The 22,877-nt window shown below is 45.8% G+C and overlaps 2 protein-coding genes across 3 annotated transcripts; both read right to left on the minus strand.

The window, feature by feature from the left end:
• Window positions 1-862: 862 nt before the first annotated feature.
• On the minus strand, window positions 863-11,386 carry LOC308469367 (uncharacterized protein). 2 transcript variants are annotated; one of them, XM_080991702.1, is made up of 5 exons: window positions 10,057-11,386; window positions 7,436-7,937; window positions 7,108-7,234; window positions 6,869-6,951; window positions 863-3,200 (listed from the first exon to the last, which is right to left on the minus strand). In XM_080991702.1, the coding sequence occupies exons 2-5, from the start codon at window positions 7,850-7,852 to the stop codon at window positions 1,161-1,163; spliced, it is 2,667 nt and encodes an 888-aa protein (XP_080847828.1). In that variant the 5' UTR covers window positions 7,853-7,937; window positions 10,057-11,386; the 3' UTR covers window positions 863-1,160. The 2 variants fall into 2 exon arrangements, with proteins under 2 accessions (XP_080847828.1, XP_080847829.1); XM_080991703.1 differs by lacking the exon at window positions 10,057-11,386 and adding an exon at window positions 9,454-9,582.
• A 1,722-nt stretch (window positions 11,387-13,108) lies between these two features.
• LOC308469568 (zinc finger protein with KRAB and SCAN domains 1-like) lies at window positions 13,109-22,666 on the minus strand. The gene is made up of 6 exons (XM_080992211.1): window positions 22,571-22,666; window positions 19,366-19,748; window positions 19,074-19,200; window positions 18,216-18,298; window positions 17,474-17,600; window positions 13,109-15,665 (listed from the first exon to the last, which is right to left on the minus strand). The coding sequence occupies exons 2-6, from the start codon at window positions 19,702-19,704 to the stop codon at window positions 14,464-14,466; spliced, it is 1,878 nt and encodes a 625-aa protein (XP_080848337.1). The 5' UTR covers window positions 19,705-19,748; window positions 22,571-22,666; the 3' UTR covers window positions 13,109-14,463.
• Window positions 22,667-22,877: the final 211 nt, after the last annotated feature.

Consider the following 22,877-nt stretch of genomic DNA (forward strand, 5'->3'; position numbering starts at 1 on the left):
AGCGTGAGTGTGGAAGAATAATATATAATCAATATATCCTCTCCTACTATCCACAACATTCCCACACACATACCCCTCAAGTGCTTTTGCCTGGCTGGAATAGGTCACTAAATTGTGTTGGTGCCCCTTGTATGCCAAGATGGACGCAAGTGGGAGTAGAATTCTCTGGCTTGTTTTGTGGCTGGAATACAAAACTCACATCACTTTTGTCTCCGGCCATGTGGCATGTGGGCTGGTTTTTATTTTATTTAACAAAAATCGTATAACTGTAGTAAAACCTCTTGGTGGGTTTCAAGAAATATCAATGAAAACAGTTCAAAACAACTGAAAACATTTACAGATCACTGAAATTAAGAGTGAAAAGGATTCAAAGACATCAACATCTACGTGTCTAGATAGGCTTGCCTAAATAAAATTGTTTTAAGCAGGAGCAAAACAGAGTACAGCAAAGGAATCTGTCTGGTCTCAATAGGCAGGGAGTTCCAATGTGTAGATGCTGCTGCACTGAAATATTGATTTTTCACAACTGAGGATTATGTCGCACTGGTAACAGCGCCCATTCTGAAGACCGAAGCAGTCCCGTGGGCTTATATGAGAAAGGCAACCCTGCCTACAAGGGGACACACTTTATCCCTGCATGCCAGCACTGGGAGGCCACCATTCTCCCTCTTAAGGTAGTGTGACACAATAGTGCATAAAATAAGACCACAAGAGCCATCAGGTTGTTTTGAAACAACAGTTTGGGATAACACCTAAAATCATATACACATAACCAATTATCTGATAAGAATAATTTAACGTAGCAAATAATTTTAACAAACAACACCCATGCAGTGCAACACCTGCAAATATAGAATCAATATTGGCTAAATTGTTTTATTAGGTTTATTAATTCCATGTTTATTATTTATTGTTACCTATGAACTACTTTAAATCGCTCTTACCAAACACTTGGTTACATGCATATGGTTTTAGTTCTGATGCCAATCCATTTCATCACAAGCGTCTTCTATGCATTTTGCGATCAGGTCTGGTATTCAAAACCTCCACCTCGCGGCCCACCTCCCTTGCTCCACCTCCTCCCCACCGTTGCTGGCCTAAGCTTCTTGGCTTGAGGGGAGACAGAGATTTGGCAGAGGACTTTGCCCTTACTCCTGGCACTAGGTTGCCACCCATTTGCCCTTGCTCCCCGACGGCTGGGACTTAGCTTCCTGTGCTCCTAGCACGATGGATGGGTGCTGCCTCTGTAGGTGCAAGCGCAGGCTGCTGGTACTATAATGTGCTACGTCTCTGCCCCTGCTCATGACCCGCCTGCAGTGGCTGCAGACGGCGGTGCTGGGATCCACTCCCACCTCAAAGTGGTCCCACACGATGCTCTGCCGCTTCTGTGGTGAATCGGGCTGGCTGCTTTCAGTCTGGGGGGTCAGCGCCACCCCAGGAACAGTGGGGGAACCGTGGGAGGTACCCCCTTGCGGCACTGGTGGGGTGTGTTCCTGCTGCTCCTGCTCCACAGGGTTCCAGACAGAAGCACCTCTGCCTAGGGAAGAGGAGTGGAACAGATCTTCACCTTCAATCAAGCTGAGGGCATCTAATACAGACACTTCCTCAGATAAGCTGATGTCCACCAGTGGGCTAAGCTCTCTCCCTTCGCTCACTACAGTAGATGACTCTGCAAGACTGCTGCTGCCAGGGCCTCCTGCCTCCTCAAACAACACCCCAGCAGTAGGAGAAGGCTTGTCCCCGCAACCAGAAGATTCAGGAAAGTTAGGAATCGGGATAGGTGGCTGATGTTGTCCAACACAAGCAGTACTAGGAGGAAGATGGACTAATATGACTGGGGGCAAATCAGTCTGGACTGTGTTGCCGCAGCTGTTGCTACTGCCAGCCGTTCTGCCTTGGGTAGGCCTAGTAATAAGGTCGCAACTGTGAGGAAAGACCTTTTCATGCTTGAAAGTTTTATGTGGCTTTTCCCCTGTGTGGATTTTTTGATGAGAAGTAAGAGCTCTTTTCTCTGTGAAGCACTTTTCACACTCCAAGCATTTGTGTGGCTTCTCCCCCGTGTGACTTCTTCGGTGAGTAGTGAGATGCGCTTTCTGACTGAAGCCCTTTCCACACTCCAAGCATGTGTGCGGTTTCTCCCCAGTGTGAATTCTCTGATGAGTAGTGAGATGTGTCTTTCGTAAGAAGCTCTTTCCACACTCCAGGCATTTGTGTAGTTTCTCCCCCGTGTGAATTCTTTGGTGAATAGTGAGATCTGCTTTCTGACAGAAGCTCTTTCCACATTCTGGGCATTTATGCGGTTTCTCCCCCGTATGTATTCTCTGATGGGAAGTGAGCCTTCTCTTCTGCATGAAGCTTTTTCCACACTCTAAGCATTTATGTGGTTTCTCCCCCTTGTGGATTCTCTGATGGAAAGTAAGGTAAGCCCTCTGACCAAAGCTCTTTCCACACTCCAAACATTTAAATGGCTTTTCTCCTGTGTGAATTCTTTGATGACTAGTGAGATTTATCTTCTGACAAAAGTCCTTTCCACATTCCAAGCATTTATATGGTTTCTTCCCTGTGTGTGTCCTTTGATGGGTAGTTAGGGCAGAACTGTGTCGAAAGGTCTTTCCACATTCCAAGCATTTATATGGTTTCTCCCCTGTATGGATCCTTTGATGGGTACTTAGGGCCGAACTGTGACGAAAGCTCTTTCCACATTTCAAGCATTTATGTGGTTTTTCCCTTGTGTGAATTCTTTGATGAGAAATGAGACTTATCTTCTGACAGAAGCTCTTTCCGCATTCCAAGCATTTATACGGTTTTTTGCCTGTGTGGATCCTTTGATGAGTAATAAGGGCAGAACTGTAACGAAAGTCCTTTCCACAATCCAAGCATTTATGCGGTTTCTCCTGCGTGTGAACTCTTTGATGGGTAGCGAGAAGTGTCTTCTGACAGAAGCCCTTTCCACATCCCAAGCATTTAAATGGTTTCACCCCTACATGGATCCTTTTATGGGTAATGAAGTCCGAACTTTGACAAAAGCTCTTTCCACACTCTAAACATTTGTATGGTTTCTTTCCTGTGTGGATTTTGTAATGGGTTCTGTAACAGTTCTCCTCCATGACTTCTTTATACAGAGCTTTCTGGTCAGGATTCAGCAGATCCCACTCCTCCTCGGTAAAATACACAGAAAACTCCTCAAACAACCCTAGACCCTGAAAGAAAGGAAAATAGTTGCTACTTTATAGATAACTATGGGGATGAGGGACCAACTCCCTTCTCTTGCAGGGGCCCAATTAGTGCTATTACCTTCCGTTAAGAGTTTGGGTGTAATCCTTGACGCCCAAACATGGAGGCGCATGTTACAGCAACAGCCAAGGCGACATTTTTCCACCTTCACCGCATCAAGCAGTTGGTCCCTTACCTTTCCCGCCCTGACCTGGCCACAGTGATCCATGCGATGGTCACCTCCAGGCTTGACTACTGTAATTCGCTCTACGCGGGGCTGCCCTTGAAGCTGTCCCAGAAACTCCAACGGGTGCAGAATGCTGCAGCGAGGCTCCTCACTGGGTCTCTGCCATGGGAGCATATTCACCCAGTGCTTTTCCAGCTGCACTGGCTCCCGGTGGAGTACAGGGTCAGATTTAAGGTGCTGGTTTTGACCTTTAAAGCCCTTCAGGCCTAGGACCCTCGTACCTACGGGACCGCCTCTCCCGGTATGCCCCACGGAGGACCTTAAGGTCCATAAATCGCAACACCCTAGTGGTCCCAGGCCCTAAAGAAGTTAGATTAGCTTCAACCAGAGCCAGGGCCTTTCAACACTGGCTCCGGCCTGGTGGAACGCTCTGTCTCATGAGACCAGGGCCCTGCAGGATCTGATTTCTTTCCGCAGGGCCTGTAAGACAGAGTTGTTCCACCTGGCCTTTGGCTTGGAGCCAATTTGATTCCCTCTCCCTCTTTCTTTTTTCTTTTTCCTTTCTCCTCCTGTGATGAGGCTGCATTTTAATATTTTAATGTTTCAATATTTTAAGGTTGTATTTTAATCTTGTTTTTAAGTTGTATTCATTCAATTTGTTTTTATTATTGCTTGTTAGCCACCCTGAGCCCGGCCTTGGCTGGAGAGGGCAGGGTATAAATAATAATAATAATAATAGTAATAATTATAGCTAGGAGCAGTGTCTATGCTCATTCCACTCATGAATTCCCTTCCCATTCGCCCCATTAACTCCCTAGAGCTTCTCCTTCTAACCCCAAGCAACTATTAAGCTAGCTATAGTGTGCAACTACTGTTGCACAAAAAGCACCTGATGATCGTCTTCCAAAGCAACTACTCTATTCCGAACTTAAAAATGGAAAGTGCAATGCTGGTGGTCAACAAAGGAGGTTTAAAGACTCTCTCAAGGCAAATCTTAAGAAATGTAGTATAAATGACAACAACTGGGAAACATTGGCCTGTGAGAGTTCCAGTTGGAGAACAGCCTTTACCAAAGGTGTCATGGACTTTGAAGACATTCAAACTCAGAACAAAAGGGGGGGAATGCTAAGAGGAAGGCATGCTTGGCAAACCCTCACTGTGATCAACTCCCGCCCAGAAACCTATGTCCCCACTGTGGAAGGACGTGTGGATCCAGAATTGGCCTCCACAGTCACTTACGGACTCACTGTTCTTATTCCCAAAAGAAGAAGACAAAAAACACTCTCATGGTAATCTCCTGTATCTTCCTCCTCCCACATGTTGCAACTGTTAAGCACCCTTTCCAGCTTCTGCCCAATTATGAAGCCACCATCACTTCCTGTTCTTCAGATCCTTTCATGCCCTTTATTTCACCATCAATTCCCTTTCCACTCCCTCATTTATTGCAACTCCCTTTGCACCCCTGTCTTCAACTTCACTTTCCCCTCCTCCACCCTCCTTCCTATGTTTCTCAACTCTCTTACACACTCCCATGTCCATGCCTTATCCCTTCTTCTATTGTGCAGCCCCCTTTGCGCACACCCCCCATGCTAAAATGTGTTACTGGATCTTTAAGATGGATAGAATCTTAAGAGCAAGCCAGTCAGTTAGCTTGTTCAGTTAGAAAAATTTAGTTCAATTGACAGATGTTGAACATATATGGGTGGGTTGTTTAAAAAAAAAAAAAAATTATTCTAAATAGCTACACTGAATCTGGAATGCATGGTAAAGGTAAAGGGACCCCTGACCATTAGGTCCAGTCGTGGCCGACTCTGGGGTTGCGGCGCTCATCTCACTTTATTGGCCGAGGGAGCCGGCGTACAGCTTCCGGGTCATGTGGCCAGCAGGACTAAGCCGCTTCTGGCGAACCAGAGCAGCGCACGGAAACGTCGTTTCCCTTCCCACCAGAGTGGTACCTATTTATCTACTTGCACTTCGTGCTTTCAAACTGCTAGGTTGGCAGAAGCTGGGACTGAAGAACGGGAGCTCACCCCGTCATGGGGATTCGAACCGCCGACATTTTGATCGGCAAGCCCTAGGCTCTGTGGTTTAACCCACAGCGCCACCCACATCCCACGGAATGCATGATGCCAGGAGTGAAATACATTGTTTGAAGGTACTATGGTATATTTGAGGGCTTCACATCTTTTATTTCTTTCACATGAGGCAGCTGTAGAATGGAAAAGGGAGAAGTTTAAAACAGCCAACTTTTTTCATTCAGGGTCTCCCCCTTCTCACCATACTCAAACAACAGCAGAAGTTTGAGTAAAGTGGGTGTCGAGGGACAGATAGACAAATAAAAGGGGGGGTAAACAGGCAGAGGTTTGAGTAAAGCACTGATGGAAAGACAAAGAGCAATTGATCCTTTAAAAAACCCAAACCAGTTTTAACAAGGAGAAATATCAATGATGGGGACAACACAGACGCCGACACCAAAAAAGCTAACACAACAAATCTGTTCCCAACTCCCTTCTTGCTGTATTTGAATTATTCTTTAAAGTGCCACTTCCCCCGCCCTCAGTGTTACTTTCTGCTCACTCTGCTGTTTAAAACTGCCATTTTCCTGTGTGTCCTCTACTTCCACTTTACTGAAAGCTCTGTTGTTTAAAACCATCATTCTCCTCTCTGTCCCTCCACCCCCAGCTTTACTCAAACTTCTGTCATTGTTTCCCCCGCCTCTTTCAGTGTCTCTTCCTTCTTGCTGTACTCAAACTTCTCCCTCTCCCATTCTTCAGCTGCCTCATGTGAGAGAGAAGAGATAAAGGATGTGGAGAAGGAGAAGAAGAGGAGTTTGGATTTGATATCCCGCTTTATCACTACCCGAAGGAGTCTCAAAGCGGCTAACATTCTCCTTTCCCTTCCTCCCCCACAACAAACACTCTGTGAGGTGAGTGGGGCTGAGAGACTTCAGAGAAGTGTGACTGGCCCAAGGTCACCCAGCAGCTGCATGTGGAGGAGCGGAGACGCAAACCCGGTTCACCAGATTACGTGTCTACCGCTCTTAACCACTACACCACACTGGCTCCTTCAAATATCCCACAGTTCTGTACTCAAACCTCTACTATTGTTAAAAACCACAATTTTCCTCACAGTAGTACTCCACCCCTGCTTTACTCAAACCTCTGTCATTGTTTACAAATACCCCACTCAGCGTCCTTCACTTCTTGCCCCCATACCAGGGCCAGTACCGTTGTGCAACTTGCCTTCTCTTTTGTTCCCTTAATGGACTACCAAAACCCATAACATTCTCCAAAGAAAGATTATTATTATCCTGAGGAACTTAAACATTCTTTAATGGTATTCACAGCCTCCTAGGCAGGCTGCTTTGAAAGAAGAAAAGAGGAGGAGAGAAATCTGTTTAGGGGCGAGCAGAAGAATAAGGTCCCTAGGTGGTTCCAAGCCTCTTTCAACACTGATCGATCCACCTACCTGATCTGGTTCCACAGCAGCTGCTTCTTGACCATCGTAAAAAGGAGAAGCCCGAGGAGGTCTTGGCAGCCTCATTTCATCACCTGTGAAAGACAATTGTAAGTGTGAAGCCAGTAACACTGGTTTAAGTTCTCAAGTATTGAATGCCAATTCACTTTTGAACCAAGTTTCCAAAGAACAAAAACACATCCCAATAATTTATAGCATAATCAATAGAAGGAGATGAAGTTAGTCTTTACCCAATGAGGTGGCATGTCTGTCTGTCTCCTGAACATTATCCCTTTGCAAGAGATTGCATTTGGTCTCTGACAGAACCTTCTCCGGTGCAGAGAAATCTTCAGACACTTCTGCAAATGGACCCTTTACCTGAAATAACAATAAAGGGATCAAAGACAGAAAACGGGGAGAAGGATTAATAAAGGCACACTAGAAATAAAAGGTCTTGGTAGTTGGGACATTCCTACGTGGATGAATCCCAGAAAAGGTTTGACAATTACAGAGAGTGTTAGCCCACTGTCCCTCAGATTCCGAGCCCCTTGGAAGTACCAGGACAAAACTATATTTTACCTGATGCTCTGCCTGCTTCTTGTCGTTGGTCTGGCTCAGGAGGAAACCTTCGGCCAGGGCCACTGCCTGGCAACAGGTCTCTGCTCCACATTCCCTTACCCAGCTCTCAATTTCTTCTGGGAGGATGGTCAGGAACTGCTCCAGAATCACCAGGTCCAGGATCTGATTCTTTGTGTGTCGCTCTGGTTTCAGCCACTGACAGCAGAGATGGTGGAGTTGGCTGCAAACCTCTCGGGGCCCTTTGGCCTCTTGGTGGCAGAACTGTCTGAAACGCTGGCGCTGCACATCTGAGCCGAGCGTGTCCTCCTTCCCCAGGACCTTCTGCACTGTTCTTTCCCAGAATTCCCTGGGGCTGCCAGCCTGGTTTGTACAAGGACTTCTTCCTGCTTCGTGGGCAGCTGAATCTTCCTTTTCCATCCTTGATCTCTATTCTAAGGAAGTCTCTGACTGGGCCCAAAAGACCTCTCCCTCTTCTGCTAGAGGCTGTCCAAAATGGAGGTTCCTGCAAAATGAACAAATGGTTTGGTGAGTGAGTTATACCTTTCTGGAGAGGAAGATTTTCCCTGGAAATGTAGATGAATCTGAATATCAACCAGGACATCCCCCAGAAGTAAAGGCAGTTAAATGCTAAGACCCAGAGAAAAATGAGACTTGTTGTCGAGTTTCCTTGAAATATTTGTTCTGGTTGAGACTCAGAAGATCCCTCCCAGTGGTCTGTCCTCTAAAGCTAAGAAGAGCCTGGCTGCTGGGTCAAGACAAAGATCCATTTTGTGCAGCCTCTTGTTCTCACAGTGAAGATGAAGAGTTTGGATTTGATATCCTGCTTTATCACTACCCGAAGGAGTCTCAAAGCGGCTAACATTCTCCTTTCCCTTCCTCCCCCACAACAAACACTCTGTGAGGTGAGTGGGGCTGAGAGACTTCAGAGAAGTGTGACTGGCCCAAGGTCACCCAGCAGCTGCATGTGGAGGAGCGGAGACACGAACCCGGTTCCCCAGATTACGAGTCTATCGCTCTTAACCACTACACCACACTGGCTCTCTCCAATGGGAAGCCTGCAAGAAGCACATGAGCACAAAAGCAACCGGTATCTAGAGGCATTCAGTCCCTGGCGCTGGAGGTGATATAGCTTTATACAATCATAGAATTACAGAGTTGGAAGGGGTCCTGAGGATTATCTTGTCCAACTCCCTGCAATGCAGGAATATGCAGCTGTCCTGTACAGGGATCAAACTGGCAACCTTGGTCAACTGTCATGAAGCTTAGTTTAAAGAAAAGCAGCCACGACGCTGACACAAAACCCCACACAAGAACTGAAGCATTGACACCCGACCACCGACCCCACTCACCATGCCCCTCCCCCTCTTCCCCCCCTTTCTTCCTACCCTAACGTTGTACACAACACTAATGCCTCACAGCAAATGAAACTGATCTGTAGAAAACGCAACTTGAAAAAAGAGACAATACATGTATTTTTTGTAAATTAAGAAATCTTTTTAAAAAATATTTAAAAAAGAAAAGCAGCCACTAAACTAATGAAATGGCAACTGATTAACTTTCAAACTCACTTGTGCAATAAATGTACATTTCTAGAATTATACAGCTTTAGAAGACATCTGGGGGCAGTCCTGTGTGGGGAAGTCTTTAACGCTTGATGTTTTTATTATGTTTTTATATATACTGTAAGCCGCCCAGAGTGGCTGGAGAAACCCAGCCAGATGGTTGGGGTATAAACAATAAAATTAGCTGTTGTTGTTGTTATATATTTGTTTCATGCAAAGACAGAACATTTCTCTGCAGTGCCTGCTATCTGGTATATATTCTCAACACATGGAGGCTCCACTCCTCTGGGCGGAGATATATTTCCCCCCTCCTGCTTTCTTCTCATCCCATTCAAAGTTTTGCACCGACTCTCTAAGAAGTCAGCCTGGACAGCTCCGTCGGTTAGAGCATGGTGCTAAGACGTAATGCCAAGGCTGCATGTTCGATCTCCCTTTGGGACAGCTGCATATTCCTACCTTGGACCAGACGATCCTCGGGGTCCCTTCCAATTCTACGATCCTGTGAATCTCTTTCCTCTGGACAGGGCTCAGTAATAATAATAATAATAATAATAATAATAATAATAATAAAATTTATTTACACCCCACCCTCCCCAGCCAAAGCCGGGCTCAGGGCGGCTAACAACAGTAAAAAAGAGAGCCAGTGTGGTGTAGTGGTTAAGAGCGGTAGTCTCATAATCTGGGAAACCGGGTTCGAGTCTCCGCTCCTCCACATGCAGCTGCTGGGTGACCTTGGGCCAGTCACACTTCTTTGAAGTCTCTCAGCCCCACTCACCTCACAGAGTGTTTGTTGTGGGGGAGGAAGGGAAAGGAGAATGTTAGCCGCTTTGAGACTCCTTAAAAGGGAGTGAAAGGCGGGATATCAAATCCAAACTCTTCTTCTTCTTCTTCTAAAATTACAGTAAAAACATAATGGGGGGGGGACCCAATTTAAAATACAGGTTAAAATGCAGAAATGTGCAGAAATGCACCAGAGGACAGGGGAGAGCCCAGTAGATGAGACTTTCCACCTTCCCAATGTGAAGCACACCCAAACCCTCCTTTCTTCCACTTGCTGACCGGATCTCTCCCTCCCTCACTTTCCCAGGAATCACCCCAAAGCTCTCCCGAGCCGACCAGGAGGAAAACACCCGGGGCAGCCCTTGCCAGAGGCCCCCCCACACTCGAGGAGGCGGGGCAGGAAGCGGCTGCGAGGCTTCGCAAGTTGCTCTGGAGACGCCCGAACCCCGCCTCTTCCTCCTCGCGTCCTCTCTAGGAATCTCCCTGCCAGGCATCCTCCTCCAAGGAATTTGTATTAGGCCGGGAGCCTCCTCTCTGTGAGAATGGTGGGTCCAAAACACTATGCAAAGGCTTCATGCTGCAGAATAGGATCCTGGGATGTCATGTGCCGAAGGCAGTTTTTCCCCCTCCAGATTTTTTCACTTAAGAGCAGCAGGTAAATGTTGGCTTATGCTGCTGTCCGCCGCAAGAGACAGTCTGTCAATATTACTTATTGAATTTATATACCTGGAGATCTCAGATATTAGTCCGTCTCAGATACCACTACTACTACTACTTTATTGCTTATACCCTGCCCATCTGGCCAGGTTTCCCCAGCCACTCTGGGCAGCTCCCAACAGCACAACAAAACATCAGACATTAAAAAATTCCCTAAACAGGTTTGCCTGTGTCGCAGAAAAACCTCCCCCCCCCCAAATCATTCAGTTTGTACAAACTTCACACACACACTCACACTCACACACTACATACGCTACGCTTCTGTTATAAATTCATAGAAAATCAACCATACATCAGATTGGCACTGTTCCACTTTTATTTTACTCCATGAAGGAAGGACTACAAAATGGGGAAGGTTTGATACAGGCCAGCCATAATCCCTTGAACATCCCAGCACATCCACAGGAGCCCTGCCCAGTTGCTATCTCAACCCTGATGGTCCTAGACAGAAGACAATCAAGATCACAAAGAACTTGCATATGGGAGTGGATTCAGCATGGAGTGGAACAAAGGACAATAATCAGCTCTTCCCTTTGGGGGCAGGAAACTGCAAACTCCCCTCTGTCACCTGGAAAGTGCTCATGGGGAGGGGGAAAGGGGGAACCAGCCGGGTGACAGGACACTCAGGTTACCACCACAACTCCTCCCTCAACCCCTCCTTTCTGTAATGTATGTTTCTGGGGGTGGTCTTGATCTACAGGGTGGCAATTTCAAAAGTCTTTATAAGGTCTTGCACACCATTTTTGTGGGTCCTTCCTCTCACCTGCAAGTGAGGGGAGCACCCTGTTGCAACAGTTCAATAAAGGCCAAGCCTACAGGCTGCTGTTTTGCTCCAAGTTATCCTGGTTGGTGTCTTTGTTTTTGTCCAAGGGAGCCCTCGGATTTTTCCATTAACACCTGTTATATAAATGTGTTTCATAAATGTGTTTACATAAATGTGCGGTTTTCTCCCGAATGAAGTGCAGAGTGTTTGAGGACCAGGACATTCGCAGGGAAACCAAAATGCTTGTTTACAAAGCCATTGTACTACCAACCTTACTGTATGCTTGTGAACCATGGACCACTTACAAACACCATCTCCAACTTCTCGAAAGATTCCATCAACGGTGTCTCTGAAAAACCTTACACATCACTTGGGAGGACAGGCGAACTACTATCAGTGTACTGGAAGAAGCTCACAGGCCAGCGTTTCCCAGTTGTCAGTGTTTATAACTACATTTTTTTAAGATTTGCCTTGAGACAGTCTTTAAACCTCTCGTTGACCACCAGCATTACGCTTTCAATTTTTAAGTTCAGAATACGGTAGTTGCTTTGGAAGACGATAATCAGGCATCTACACATCATGATCAGTCCAACAAAGTTGATGTTGAAGAATCATTGCTTCAACACTGGTGATCTTTGAAACCACCATTTATAAATGGTGCAAACTAACGTGGGCGTAGCCAGGATTTATGTTGGGGGTGAGAGCAGGAAGCCCACCTGTTAATCTTCCTAGGTCTAGCAGATTCAGAAAGAAACGTCTCAACCACAGTTCATAGAATTGTGGAGTTGTAAGGGACCCCGAGGGTCATCTAGTCCAACCCCCTGCAATGCAGGAATCTCAATTAAAGCATCCCTGACAGATGGCCATCAGTTGTTTTAAATTATTTTCTTTTGACCCCCAAGTGCTCAGAAAAAAACTCTCAAAATCTTTCCACAATTTCTACTTCTAGTTAGCATTTTTATTTATTTACTTGATTTAGGGGGAGCTGCACACACAAACCACACACACACACAGGTCTTGGAAGAGAAGCGTTGAAGTAAAAAAAGAGTATGCCTGACTTGGTCACTCCAGAAAACTGGAAATCCAAGAAAGCGGGCAGCCTAAACGAGTGAGTAGCAGAAGATGGCTTGGTCACAAGTTGTAACCATGAAGGCGATTTTTGCCATCTGGTGGCATAGATTTCTAAGATGGACACAAGACCCACAGACACCAGAGTTAAGAAAATTCCCAAACCCGGATCCACGGGTGACTTTGGGTCTTTTCTATAAGGTAGTCTATTTTAAAGTTTTTATGTGTTTATATGTCTATCACCCTTTTAAACTTAAAATCCATTGTTGTATATTGTTTTAAATGTTTGTTTTGCTATTGGGATTGTAGTTCCATTTGCGTTTCTCAAGCTGGTCTCTGACCGTAATAAATTTCATGTTCGTGTTCAGACACCAGAGACACCTGCGGAACGCTGGAAAGCTCTGCAGTCTCTATTTTTGTAGTTTGACTATTAGTGCTTTTTACATTTGCCTTGTTTCTGCATAAAATCTGTTTTTCAAAGAAGAAGAAGAAGAAGAAGAAGAAGAGTAGTTTGGATTTGATATCCCGCCTTTCACTCCCTTTAAGGAGTCTCAAAGCGGCTAACAATCTCCTTTCCCTTCCTCCCCCACAACAAACACTCTGTGAGGTGAGTGGGGCTGAGAGACTTCAAAGAAGTATGACTGGCCCAAGGTCACCCAGCAGCTGCATGTGGAGGAGCGGAGACGCAAACCCAGTTCCCCAGATTACGTGACTACCGCTCTTAATCACTACACCACACTGGCAGGAAAAAAAACAGCAAGGAAAGAGAAGCAGAGTCTGGACAACAATAAAAGAAATTGGACAGATTTATTTATATCAAAGCTCAAAACTGGTGAAAATATGCAAGCTCAGCAACAGCTGAAATATAAGGAATGTATGAGTGACATACCAGAGAACAATTTATAGATGGAAAACAATATTGGTGAGAAATAAAATCAATTAACCGAACAGCTATCAAGGAAATATGCATATTACAAAAGGACACACACAATCCTGCCCCATGACTGAACCTTAACACAAGGATAGCTCTTTTATTTATCAGGCTGGACTAAATGTTTTCTCTGCCTGAAAGTGCACATTTAGAGTTTTCGTATCGTTCTATTTTGCTTTTCTCCCAGGAGGTCAAGGTTGTGTACACTGTATTCCCTGCACCTTTTTAATTTTTACAACAGCCCTGAGAGGTAGGCTAGGCCGAGAATTAGTAGCTCAGGGTGCAGCCCTAACCTAAGACCCACCAGGATGGGCGAGTTTTGAGGTGGACGTAGAGCATCTCTGGTTCACTTGACTATGTCACATAATTCAGATATACCCGTGTGATATGGCAGAGCCAGACAGAGGAGGACTTAAGGTGGGTCCTAATTCCATTTGACCTGGCAACCCAGATCACACAATCCTTTTTACCAGTGTTGTCATACTTTTAAAAGAGGAAGCCAATGTATGTTTCTTAAAGCAGGCTTTCTGGGAGTGGACCAGGGAGCAGGTAGGGACTGGATTCTAATTCTGTTCAGCTTCTTCCTCTCCGGACTAGTTAAAATCCTTCTAGGAGTATGCTCAGCAGAAGCAGATTTGGGGGGAAACATATGAAAACAGCATTTCCTAAGAAACAGGATATACTACCAGGCAGAGGGCCTTCTTGGTGGTGGCGCCCGCAAGTTTTTAATGTTTGATGTTTTATCATGTTTTTAATATTCTGTTGGGAGTCGCCCAGAGTGGCTGGGAAAAGCCAGCCAGATGGGTGGGGTATAAATAATATATTATTTTATTATTATTATTATTATTATTATTATTATTATTATTATTATTTCTTCTGATGTTGGCAGAGAAGCATCACTGCCACTGGTGCTGATTACAGATATGATTGTGCCATTTTGGGGTGAGAGCTCAAAATCAACGCCACAAGTGACAGTGCTTTACACCGCTGGCAGAAGCAGCAGGGCAAGTGGGGCAGCCTTGGGTGTTCCAACTGGGGGGGGGGGCTTCTGACACCTGACGTAGGACCACTTCTGCCCTCAGGACTCTACTCAAGCCATGCCCCATCCCCCATCCCTTGCCACTTTAGCTCTAATCTGAAAGCGGAGTTCAGCTGTCTCAGACTCACATTCCATATTCAGACTGCTTCTACACTTTCCAAACTCCAATCATTTAAAAGGCTTCTCCCGTGTGTGAATTATTTGATGGGAAGTGAGATTTGACTTGCGAGTGAAGCTCCTCCCACACTGCAAGCATTTATACGGCTTCTCCCCAGTGTGAATTATTTGGTGAGTGGTGAGATGGATCTTCTGTGAAAAGCTCTTTCCACACTCCAAGCATGTATGCGGTTTCTCCCCAGTGTGAATTCTCTGATGAGTAGTGAGATGTGTCTTCCTTAAGAAGCTGCTTCCACACTCCAAGCATCTAAACAATTTCTCCCCTACATGGATCTTCTGATGGGTAACAAGGGCAGAATTTCGATGAAAGCTCTTTCCACACTCTGAGCATTTATATGCTTTCTGCCCGGTGTAAAGTCTTTGATGAGCAGAAAGATTTTTCTTCTGACGGAAGCTCTTTCCACACTCCAAGCATTTAAACGCTTTCTCCCCTGTATGGATCCTGTGATGATTAACAAGGGTAGAAGTGTTACGAAAGCTTGTTCCACACTCCAAGCATTTATATGGCTTCTCCCCTGTGTGAATTCTTTGATGTGACGTGAGATTCGTCTTCCGAGTGAAGCTCTTTCCACACTCCAAGCAGTTATACGGTTTCTCTCCAGTGTGGGTTCTTTGATGAGTAGTGAGGTGTATCTTCTGACAGAAGCTCTTTCCACAGGCTAAGCACTTAAAAGGTTTCTCCCCTGTATGGATCCTCTGATGAGTAAAAAGGACATAATTTTGGTGAAAGCTCTTTCCGCACACTAAACATTTATATGCTTTCTCCCCTGTGTGAGTTCTTTGATGAGCAGTCTTCTGACGGAATCTCTTTCCAAACTGCAAACATTTGAACAGTTTCTCCCTGGTGTGAACTCTTTGGTGAATAGTGAGATGTGTCTTTTGTGAAAATCTCTTTCCACATTCCAGGCATTTAAATTGTTTTTCATCTGTGTGGATTTTGTAATGAGTTTTTAGTTTTGATTTAGAAGGGAAACCTCTCCAATATACAAAGCGCGTACTTGCTTCTTTTTCCTTTTGCGTATTTTCTTGGACTGGGATTTGATGGCTCACGCTGCTATGAGAAGAAGGGGACTTATTCCTCCCCTTTTCTTCCCCTTCAGGTTTCCTTCTCTGAGCTTCTCTCTGTATACATGTGTCCCATTCTGCAAACACCCCATGTGGTTCTCCCTCATTTTTGGTTTTCCATTCATGTCCTGCCACGAAGAAGAGACGAAACTATTAAGAACCTGAGGTACAAATGGAGTTCCAAAACTAACTGGCAGTGACACATAAAGCTTGTGATAATGGAGGAATGGAAAGATCTTAGCTGCAAAGCAGGTCTTATCATCCATTTATCTGCCACTTTTAACACCGTAACTGCCAGCCAGGGTTCTATACTCTATTCTATTGGATCCATGGAGACCGGAACAAAATTGTCAGCTCAGACATGAAGCTCCCTGTGGGATCTCAGGCAGCCACTCTCTCTCAGACTAGGCTAACTCACAGGGTTATGGAATGGGCAAACCATGGAACAATCACATGTATTCTCTTTTGGCAGAAGCTCATTACAGTCGTACCTCGGCTCCCGAACACCCTGGGAGTCGAACGTTCTAGCTCCCGAACGATCAAAAACAGGAAGTGTTCTGGTTTTCAAACATTCTTTTGGAACCTGAACATCTGAGGGGGCTTCTGATTGGTTGTAGGAGCTTCCTGCAACCAATCAGAAGACGTGCTTTGCTTTCCGAATGTTTCAGAAGTCGAATGGACTTCTGGAATGGATTGCGTACGACTTCCGAGGTACGACTGTAGTTCAATCATTGAATTCTACAGTTAAAGGATCTTGGAAGAAGCCCGTCAGTGATCTGAGCTTCACACATTGGAGAGATTCTGCACCACAGCAGACAAAACTAGGTTAGGTGGTGTTAGGTAGGTTAGGTAGGCTATGGCAGGTGTCTTCCTTCTGCAATGGCTTCTATCTCTATTTGCACTCATTGCAACTCTTGATGTTTCTTACAGCCTACTGTTATATACATTTTGTTGCCGTATTACCATTTTGCCTCCTTGTGGTTTTTTGTTAAATGGAAATTAATCAGTCAAAATAGGGAAAACCTTCTAGACTGATGGGATCCACAGAATGCTGTGTGAGATAGTAAGTCTGCAGGCTTGAGGTTGCTAGCTGATGCAACTGGCTGATGCAATCAGCCTGCAAGACTTTCTATGGAAGTGCTGGGTCAGAATGACTCAGCAGTAATGTGCTGACAGTTGATTGGCTGTCATCGGTTTAAAAGGGAAACCTGTCCAGCAGTAAGGGTGGTGGTGTAAGAGGAGCATGGTCAGAGAGAGAGAGAGAGTGTCTTTCTATTTGCCTTAAGGTGCAGCCAGGTACTCTGTTTGACTGTATGAACTGCTCATGTATTATAGCCTGTAGATATTTGTATATATAAAGGTATACATATTTGTATATATAAAGGTAAAGGGACCCCTGACCATTAGGTCCAGTCGTGGCCGACTCGGGTTGCGGCGCTCATCTCGCTTTACTGGCCGAGGGAGCCGGCGTACAGCTTCCGGGTCATGTGGCCAGCATGACTAAGCCGCTTCTGGCGAACCAGAGCAGCGCACGGAAACGCCGTTTACCTTCCCGCCGGAGTGGTACCTATTTATCTACTTGCACTTTTGATGTGCTTTCAAACTGCTAGGCTGGCAGGAGCAGGGACCGAGCAACGGGAGCTCACCCCGTCAAGGGGAATTGGAACTGCCAACCTTCTGATTGGCAAGTCCTAGGCTCTGTGGTTTAACCCACAGCGCCACCCGTGTCCCTTTTTTGTATATATAGCTCATAATAAACATACTGCACTTACGAACCTGGAACTCTGAGCATTTCTGCTAAAGCGCCGCAAAGAATTCGCGACATAGACTGGAAGAAAGGGAACTGAGCTGCTAAAATAGAGGAAATGTGCAAACCAGCCCATTATTTTAGGCTCTAAATGCTTTTCTCATCAACTCTGAAAACAAGGAACCTTACCAAGAGAGAAAGCATTCCTACAATTCTCCTCCATGACTATTTTATGCAGTGCCCTTTGGTCAGGATCCAGCAGAGCCCATTCCTCCTCTGTGAAATCCACAGCAACCTCCTCAAACAACACGGGACCCTGAGAGAAAAGGAAAGAGTTGCCTTGCTGTAGGTAATCTTTTTTTAAAAGGTAAAGGTAAAGGGACCCCTGACCATTAGGTCCAGTCATTTCTGGGGTTGCGGCGCTCATCTCGCTTAATTTGCCGAGGGAGCCGATGTTTGTCCACAGACAGTTTTTCCGGGTCATGTGGAGAACCAGAGCAGCACATGGAAACGCCGTTTGCCTTCCCGCCAGAGTGGTACCTATTTATCTACTTGCACTTTGACGTGCTTTTGAACTGCTAGGTTGGCAGGAGCAGGGACCGAGCAACGGGAGCTCACCCCATCGCGGGGATTCGAACCGCCGACCTTCTGATCGGCAAGTCCTAGGCTCTGTGGTTTAACCCACAGCGCCACCCGTGTCCCTTATCTTTATGTTATTTACCAGCAAAATCCAGACTACGCCTCAAAGTAAGATGACTTGAGTATTATCCTGCAGAACTTAAACCTTCTTGAGGGGCACCCACAGCCTCCCTAGTGGGCAGTTTGACAAACTCAAAGAGAGAAGGTTACACTGGCCTACAGAGGTGAGCAGAAGACAGAGGAACCCAGGCTGCCCCCTAACGTCTCTCCCCACAACGACCCTTCCCCCTACCTGATCTGGTGCCACAGCAACTGCTTCCTGTCTGTTGCAAACAGGAGACGGCTGAGCAGGTCTTGCCACCAGTATTTCTTCACCTGAGAGACAAAGATGGTGGGACGGATGTAGCACGCGCTTGTCTCAGGGGCTCAGTGACATGTATCAGGGTAGGACACACTGACTTTACAAAATGTCTCCTCCATTGTACTTATTTTTTTATCTACCTTGACATTATCTAATTAACATTAACACTGGCTATCTTAACATAATATATGAAAATGCAAGGCCCAATTCCACCTGGCCTAGGGGACGGGGCCCACACTCACCCTGAACAGCTCAAAGGCTCCTGGGAGGCTGGAGGGACATTGCTGGAACAACTCTTGGGTTGGGGCAATTGGCTAAAATGTTTTTGTATGTTTTAAACAGATCTAATTTTGGTTCCTCTTTCATTTTTGTTGGGTTCGTTAAATGTTTAGTTGAGGTTGGCAGTTACTTTAATTTGGGTATAATTGTAAACTGTTTATTGTTGTTGTTATTATGATTATTATTGGTTTTATTGATTTATTGGTTTGTTTATTGCTAGCATAGGATATCTTGTTTTTAATGTTTGATGTTTGGCTGTGCTTTATATGTTGCAAGCCACCCAGAGTGGCTGGGAAAACCCAGCCAGATGGGAAGGATACAATATTATTATTATTATTATTATTATTATTATTATTATTATTTATTTGTTCTCGCGGCTTGAGGCCTCAAATACTGAACCCACTCATTTTTCATCTATGGAAAATGATGGGGGGAAGCATCTTCCCTTGAAAGTTTCGGGAGAATGTAGGAAGATCCCATACATTTCAGGAAGTTCAGGTTCATTCTTACTGAGTAGTGCAGCACCTCCACTGCTTTCCAGAACGTTTCTCCTTAGCAGGAAGCACTCTTTCAAATCGAGTGAAGAACTCTCTCTCTCAGGGAAATTAGCTGCCACCTCCGCAAAGAGACCCTTTACCTGAAACAACAATGAAGATATCAAAGACAGTGAATGGGCAGAAAATCAGAGAAAAGGGCAAAACGTCAAGAGGAGTTTGGGACATTCCTCCCTGGATGATTTCCAGGAAGTGATTGATTCACATTCTGGGCCCCTTGGAAGTAGCAGGATGAAACCCTCTCTCACCTGCTGCTCTGCCTGCTTCTTGCTCTCTGCCCAACTCAGGAGGAAACCTTCAGCCAGGGCCACCGCCTGGGAACTGGTCTCCGCTCCACATTCCCTGACCCAGCTCTCCATCTCTGAGGGAAGGACGGTCAGGAACTGCTCCAGGATCACCAGGTCCAGGATCTGAGTCTTTGTGCATCTCTCTGGCTTCAGCCACTCATGGCAAAGGTGGTGGAGTTGGCTGCAAACCTCTCTTGGTCCCTCGGCCTCATGATAGCAGAACTTTCTGAATTGCTGGCGCCGCACATCTGAGCTGAGGGTCATCTCCCCACCCAGGCCGGCTGAGTCTTGGTCTTCCATCTTTCTTACTGTTCCAAGGATGCCTACAGCTGGGCTACAGACTCCTGAAAAGCAGAGATACGAGGCTGGATTAAGGAGCTGAGGGACCCTCCTTCCTCCAGGAAGGAACACATGAAGTAAGGTAGCACAAAATAATGATTTTGGTATCCTAAAGGTTATCAAATTTATTACCGCGCAAGCTTCAGTATACTACAAAAGAAAACCCGTGGCATTTCACAACTCTCAGCATAACACCAACAGAATATATTTCACCACCCTTATAGAAAGAAAACACTCTGACCTTCCTTTGAGTTGTGCTTGTAGGTTTAATGGTTTTAGTCATCTCTTGTTGTTGGACTTTAATATTATTGGGATGAATGTTGTTTTATTGTTTCCTGCTGGTTTTATTTCTTACCTAGCAAAAGTTTTGAATTAAAGCTGCCATTCTGCTGAATGAATCTTAGTTGATTACTTTAATATTTACTTGTAAATATTAACATTCATTTAGAAATATTCCAACTGTTTACTGGAAACAAAATCATATTGCTTCCCTGTATCTGAGATCTAGTACACTGCTTCTCCAATGTGAATATTCTATTCCTCTTATTCAGTGCAATATCCCTGGCCCAATATTTTCCTAACTGGACCAGTGTTTTGTCCACCTCTCTCTCTTTCCCTTTCTTTGTCCATATCATCAGTGGAGAAAAACACGCCACATTTCTATCCAGTTACGCTCCTAAATTTATTTCAAGTATCACTGGCTAGGACTGTTCTCTGCTAGAGTTTACAGGCTCCATTTTCAGCCTGTAACCAAATGTCTGCAACTGTTTGTTGACTTTTAATGTACTGTTTTCAATTCTCTTCATAAAAGCAGTTTGCTTCCTTTGAATCAGCCTCTCTCTCCTGCCTCTGATTAAAAGGGCACAATTTTTCAGTAATGCCCATTGTGAAAAGATCCCCTTTACACTTCAGTGGTTTCCATGTTTCCATGTCTGTAAGTGACCTTGTGCGGTTGTGTAACTAATGAATTCTCTTTCTCTCTCTCTATTTCGGTGGTGGGGTGTCCTATTTGAAATCAAAGTCCAGTTGATAGTTCACTTCTAAGCATCAGCTCACCTGTTTCAAATCCTCCAAGCCCCACGAATCAGGGGCCTACTGGCTTTGCAGAGGAGAGGAAAGACACTCCAGTTCCTGACACAGACAAGAAACTGTTGGTGATGTACATACGCTACATTAGTGTAGCCTACCCCATGGGGCTCTTGTGAAGATAAAAAGAGGAGCTGAAGAAAACATACACGCAGGAAACCCGTGCACGTTAAGGAAAGCCACTCAAGAGCTAATTCTCCACGATGCAGCTGCAAGGCACTTTGTGACTGCCTTGGCAGTGTTGCTGGTCAGAACTGGCACAGTCAGGCTGGGTAGGTAAGGGGCTCAGGTTACAGCATTCAGAGTGGGAAAGGAAAGAGAGCGTAGAGCACTCTGGAGAGAAGCATTGGAACTGACGCCTTTGAGGAAGAGTTGCAGGACTCCACTGCAAGAGAACTCTTGCCTTGCGGACTTTGGCGCAGCAAGGGCTTCGTAAACAAAGAAACCCTCCGGGCTCAGAGAGGGAAAGCTGCTCGTAACATCTTGTAAATAAATAAGTGTGTATAAAGCATTGGTGTTGGGCTAGTAAAGACTGCCCACCTAGCACTTTGAAAGCACATCAAAGTGCAAGTAGATAAATAGGTACCGCTCCGGTGGGAAGGTAAACGGCTTTTCTGTGCGCTGCTCTGGTTCACCACATGGCCCAGAAGCTGTCTGCGGACAAATGCCAGCTCCCTTGGCCTATAGAGCAAGATGAGAGCCGCAATCCCAGAGTCGTCTGCGACTGGACCCAATGGTCAGGGGTACCTTTACCTATAAAGTGTTGGTGTTGGGCTAGTAAAGACAATTTGTGCTGTGTTTTAATTTGTGGGAAGCTGCCCAGAGCGGCTGGGGTAACCCAGTCAGATGGGTGGCATATAAATATTATTACAGTGGTACACTTCAGGTTACAGACGCTTCAGGTTACAGACTCTGCTAACCCAGAAATAGTGCTTCAGGTTAAGAACTTTACCTCAGGATGAGAACAGAAATTGCGCAGCAGTGGCGCGGTGGCAGCAGGAGGCCCCATTAGCTAAAGTGGTGCTTCAGGTTAAGAACAGTTTCAGGTTACTGAATTAAGTTCAGTGGTACCTCGCAAGACGAATGCCTCGCAAGACGGAAAACTCGCAAAACGAAAGGGTTTTTCGTTTTTTGAGTTGCTTCGCAAGACGATTTTCCCTATGGGCTTGCTTCGCAAGACGGAAACGTCTTGCAAGTTTGTTTCCTTTTTCTTAAAACCGTTAATACAGTTGCGACTTGACTTCGAGGAGCAACTCATAGCACGCGGTGTGGTAGCCTTTTTTGAGGTTTTTGAAGACTTTGGTGATTTTTGAAGCTTTTCCAAAACTTTTCCGACACCGTGCTTCGCAAGACGAAAAAACTGCAAGACGAAAAACCTCGCGGAACGAATTAATTTCGTCTTGCGAGGCACCACTGTACTTAACCCGAGGTACCACTGTATTATTATTATTTATTTTCTGCTAACCAGCTGCTTCCTGCAATGAGCTTGATTGAGCTTCTGCAGTGCACACACCCAACACCCAGGAAGATGCACAAGCACCTTCAGCCATGGGCTGAAATAGCTTTGCTCTTCCTATAGGTACCCCTTCCCTTTTTAAACAGTTGTCACCTGGGCATCTCCCTTCCCTTCCCGTCGTATTTTCCTGCCTTGCCTCTTGTCGTCCCCGCCCCCCACCCGCCTTTCAGCCCTCCAGACTCAGACCCACAAACTGGAGCCTCTAGGGCGGGGAAGGGGGCTCACCGGATCCCGCGAGGAGCCACCGACGCTGCGCTTGGGAGGGCGGGCGGCCAAGGCACGTCCCTCCGGGGGGAAAGTCCCGGCAGGAAGGAGAGTTGGGTGGGAGGGGCCTTCGCTCTGGAGGACCGGCAGCCCCTTCCCCCGCCCGCCTCGCCTTTTACCTTCCCCTCTAGGAATCCAGCTGAGGTCATTTTAACCCTTAGGAGGCCACTCTGCAGGATCCCTGTGGGACGTAGGCGAAGAGCCCGGCTGGTGGACCAGTCTAGCCTGGCCTCTTGCTCTTGAACTATTTTATGAAACAGCTGCCTAG

Source organism: Podarcis pityusensis (genome assembly GCF_964106645.2).
Source record: "Podarcis pityusensis genome assembly, chromosome: 2".
NCBI classification, from domain to species: Eukaryota; Metazoa; Chordata; class Lepidosauria; order Squamata; family Lacertidae; genus Podarcis; species Podarcis pityusensis.

Bases quoted from the DNA above. Each gene is read 5' to 3' on its own strand.
- LOC308469367 (XM_080991702.1), bottom strand. From the start codon at position 7,852: ATGGAAAAGGAAGATTCAGCTGCCCACGAAGCAGGAAGAAGTCCTTGT. The intron at 6,952-7,107 runs GTAAAGACTAAC...TGTCTTTCACAG, and splicing joins CAGACATGCCACCTCATTGG to GTGATGAAATGAGGCTGCCA. The intron at 3,201-6,868 runs GTAGGTGGATCG...CCTTTCTTTCAG, and splicing joins CTGCTGTGGAACCAGATCAG to GGTCTAGGGTTGTTTGAGGA.
- LOC308469568 (XM_080992211.1), bottom strand. From the start codon at position 19,704: ATGGAAGACCAAGACTCAGCCGGCCTGGGTGGGGAGATGACCCTCAGC. The intron at 17,601-18,215 runs GTAGGGGGAAGG...CTTTTCTCTCAG, and splicing joins TTGCTGTGGCACCAGATCAG to GGTCCCGTGTTGTTTGAGGA. The intron at 15,666-17,473 runs GTAAGGTTCCTT...TCTTCGTGGCAG, and splicing joins TAGGAATGCTTTCTCTCTTG to GACATGAATGGAAAACCAAA.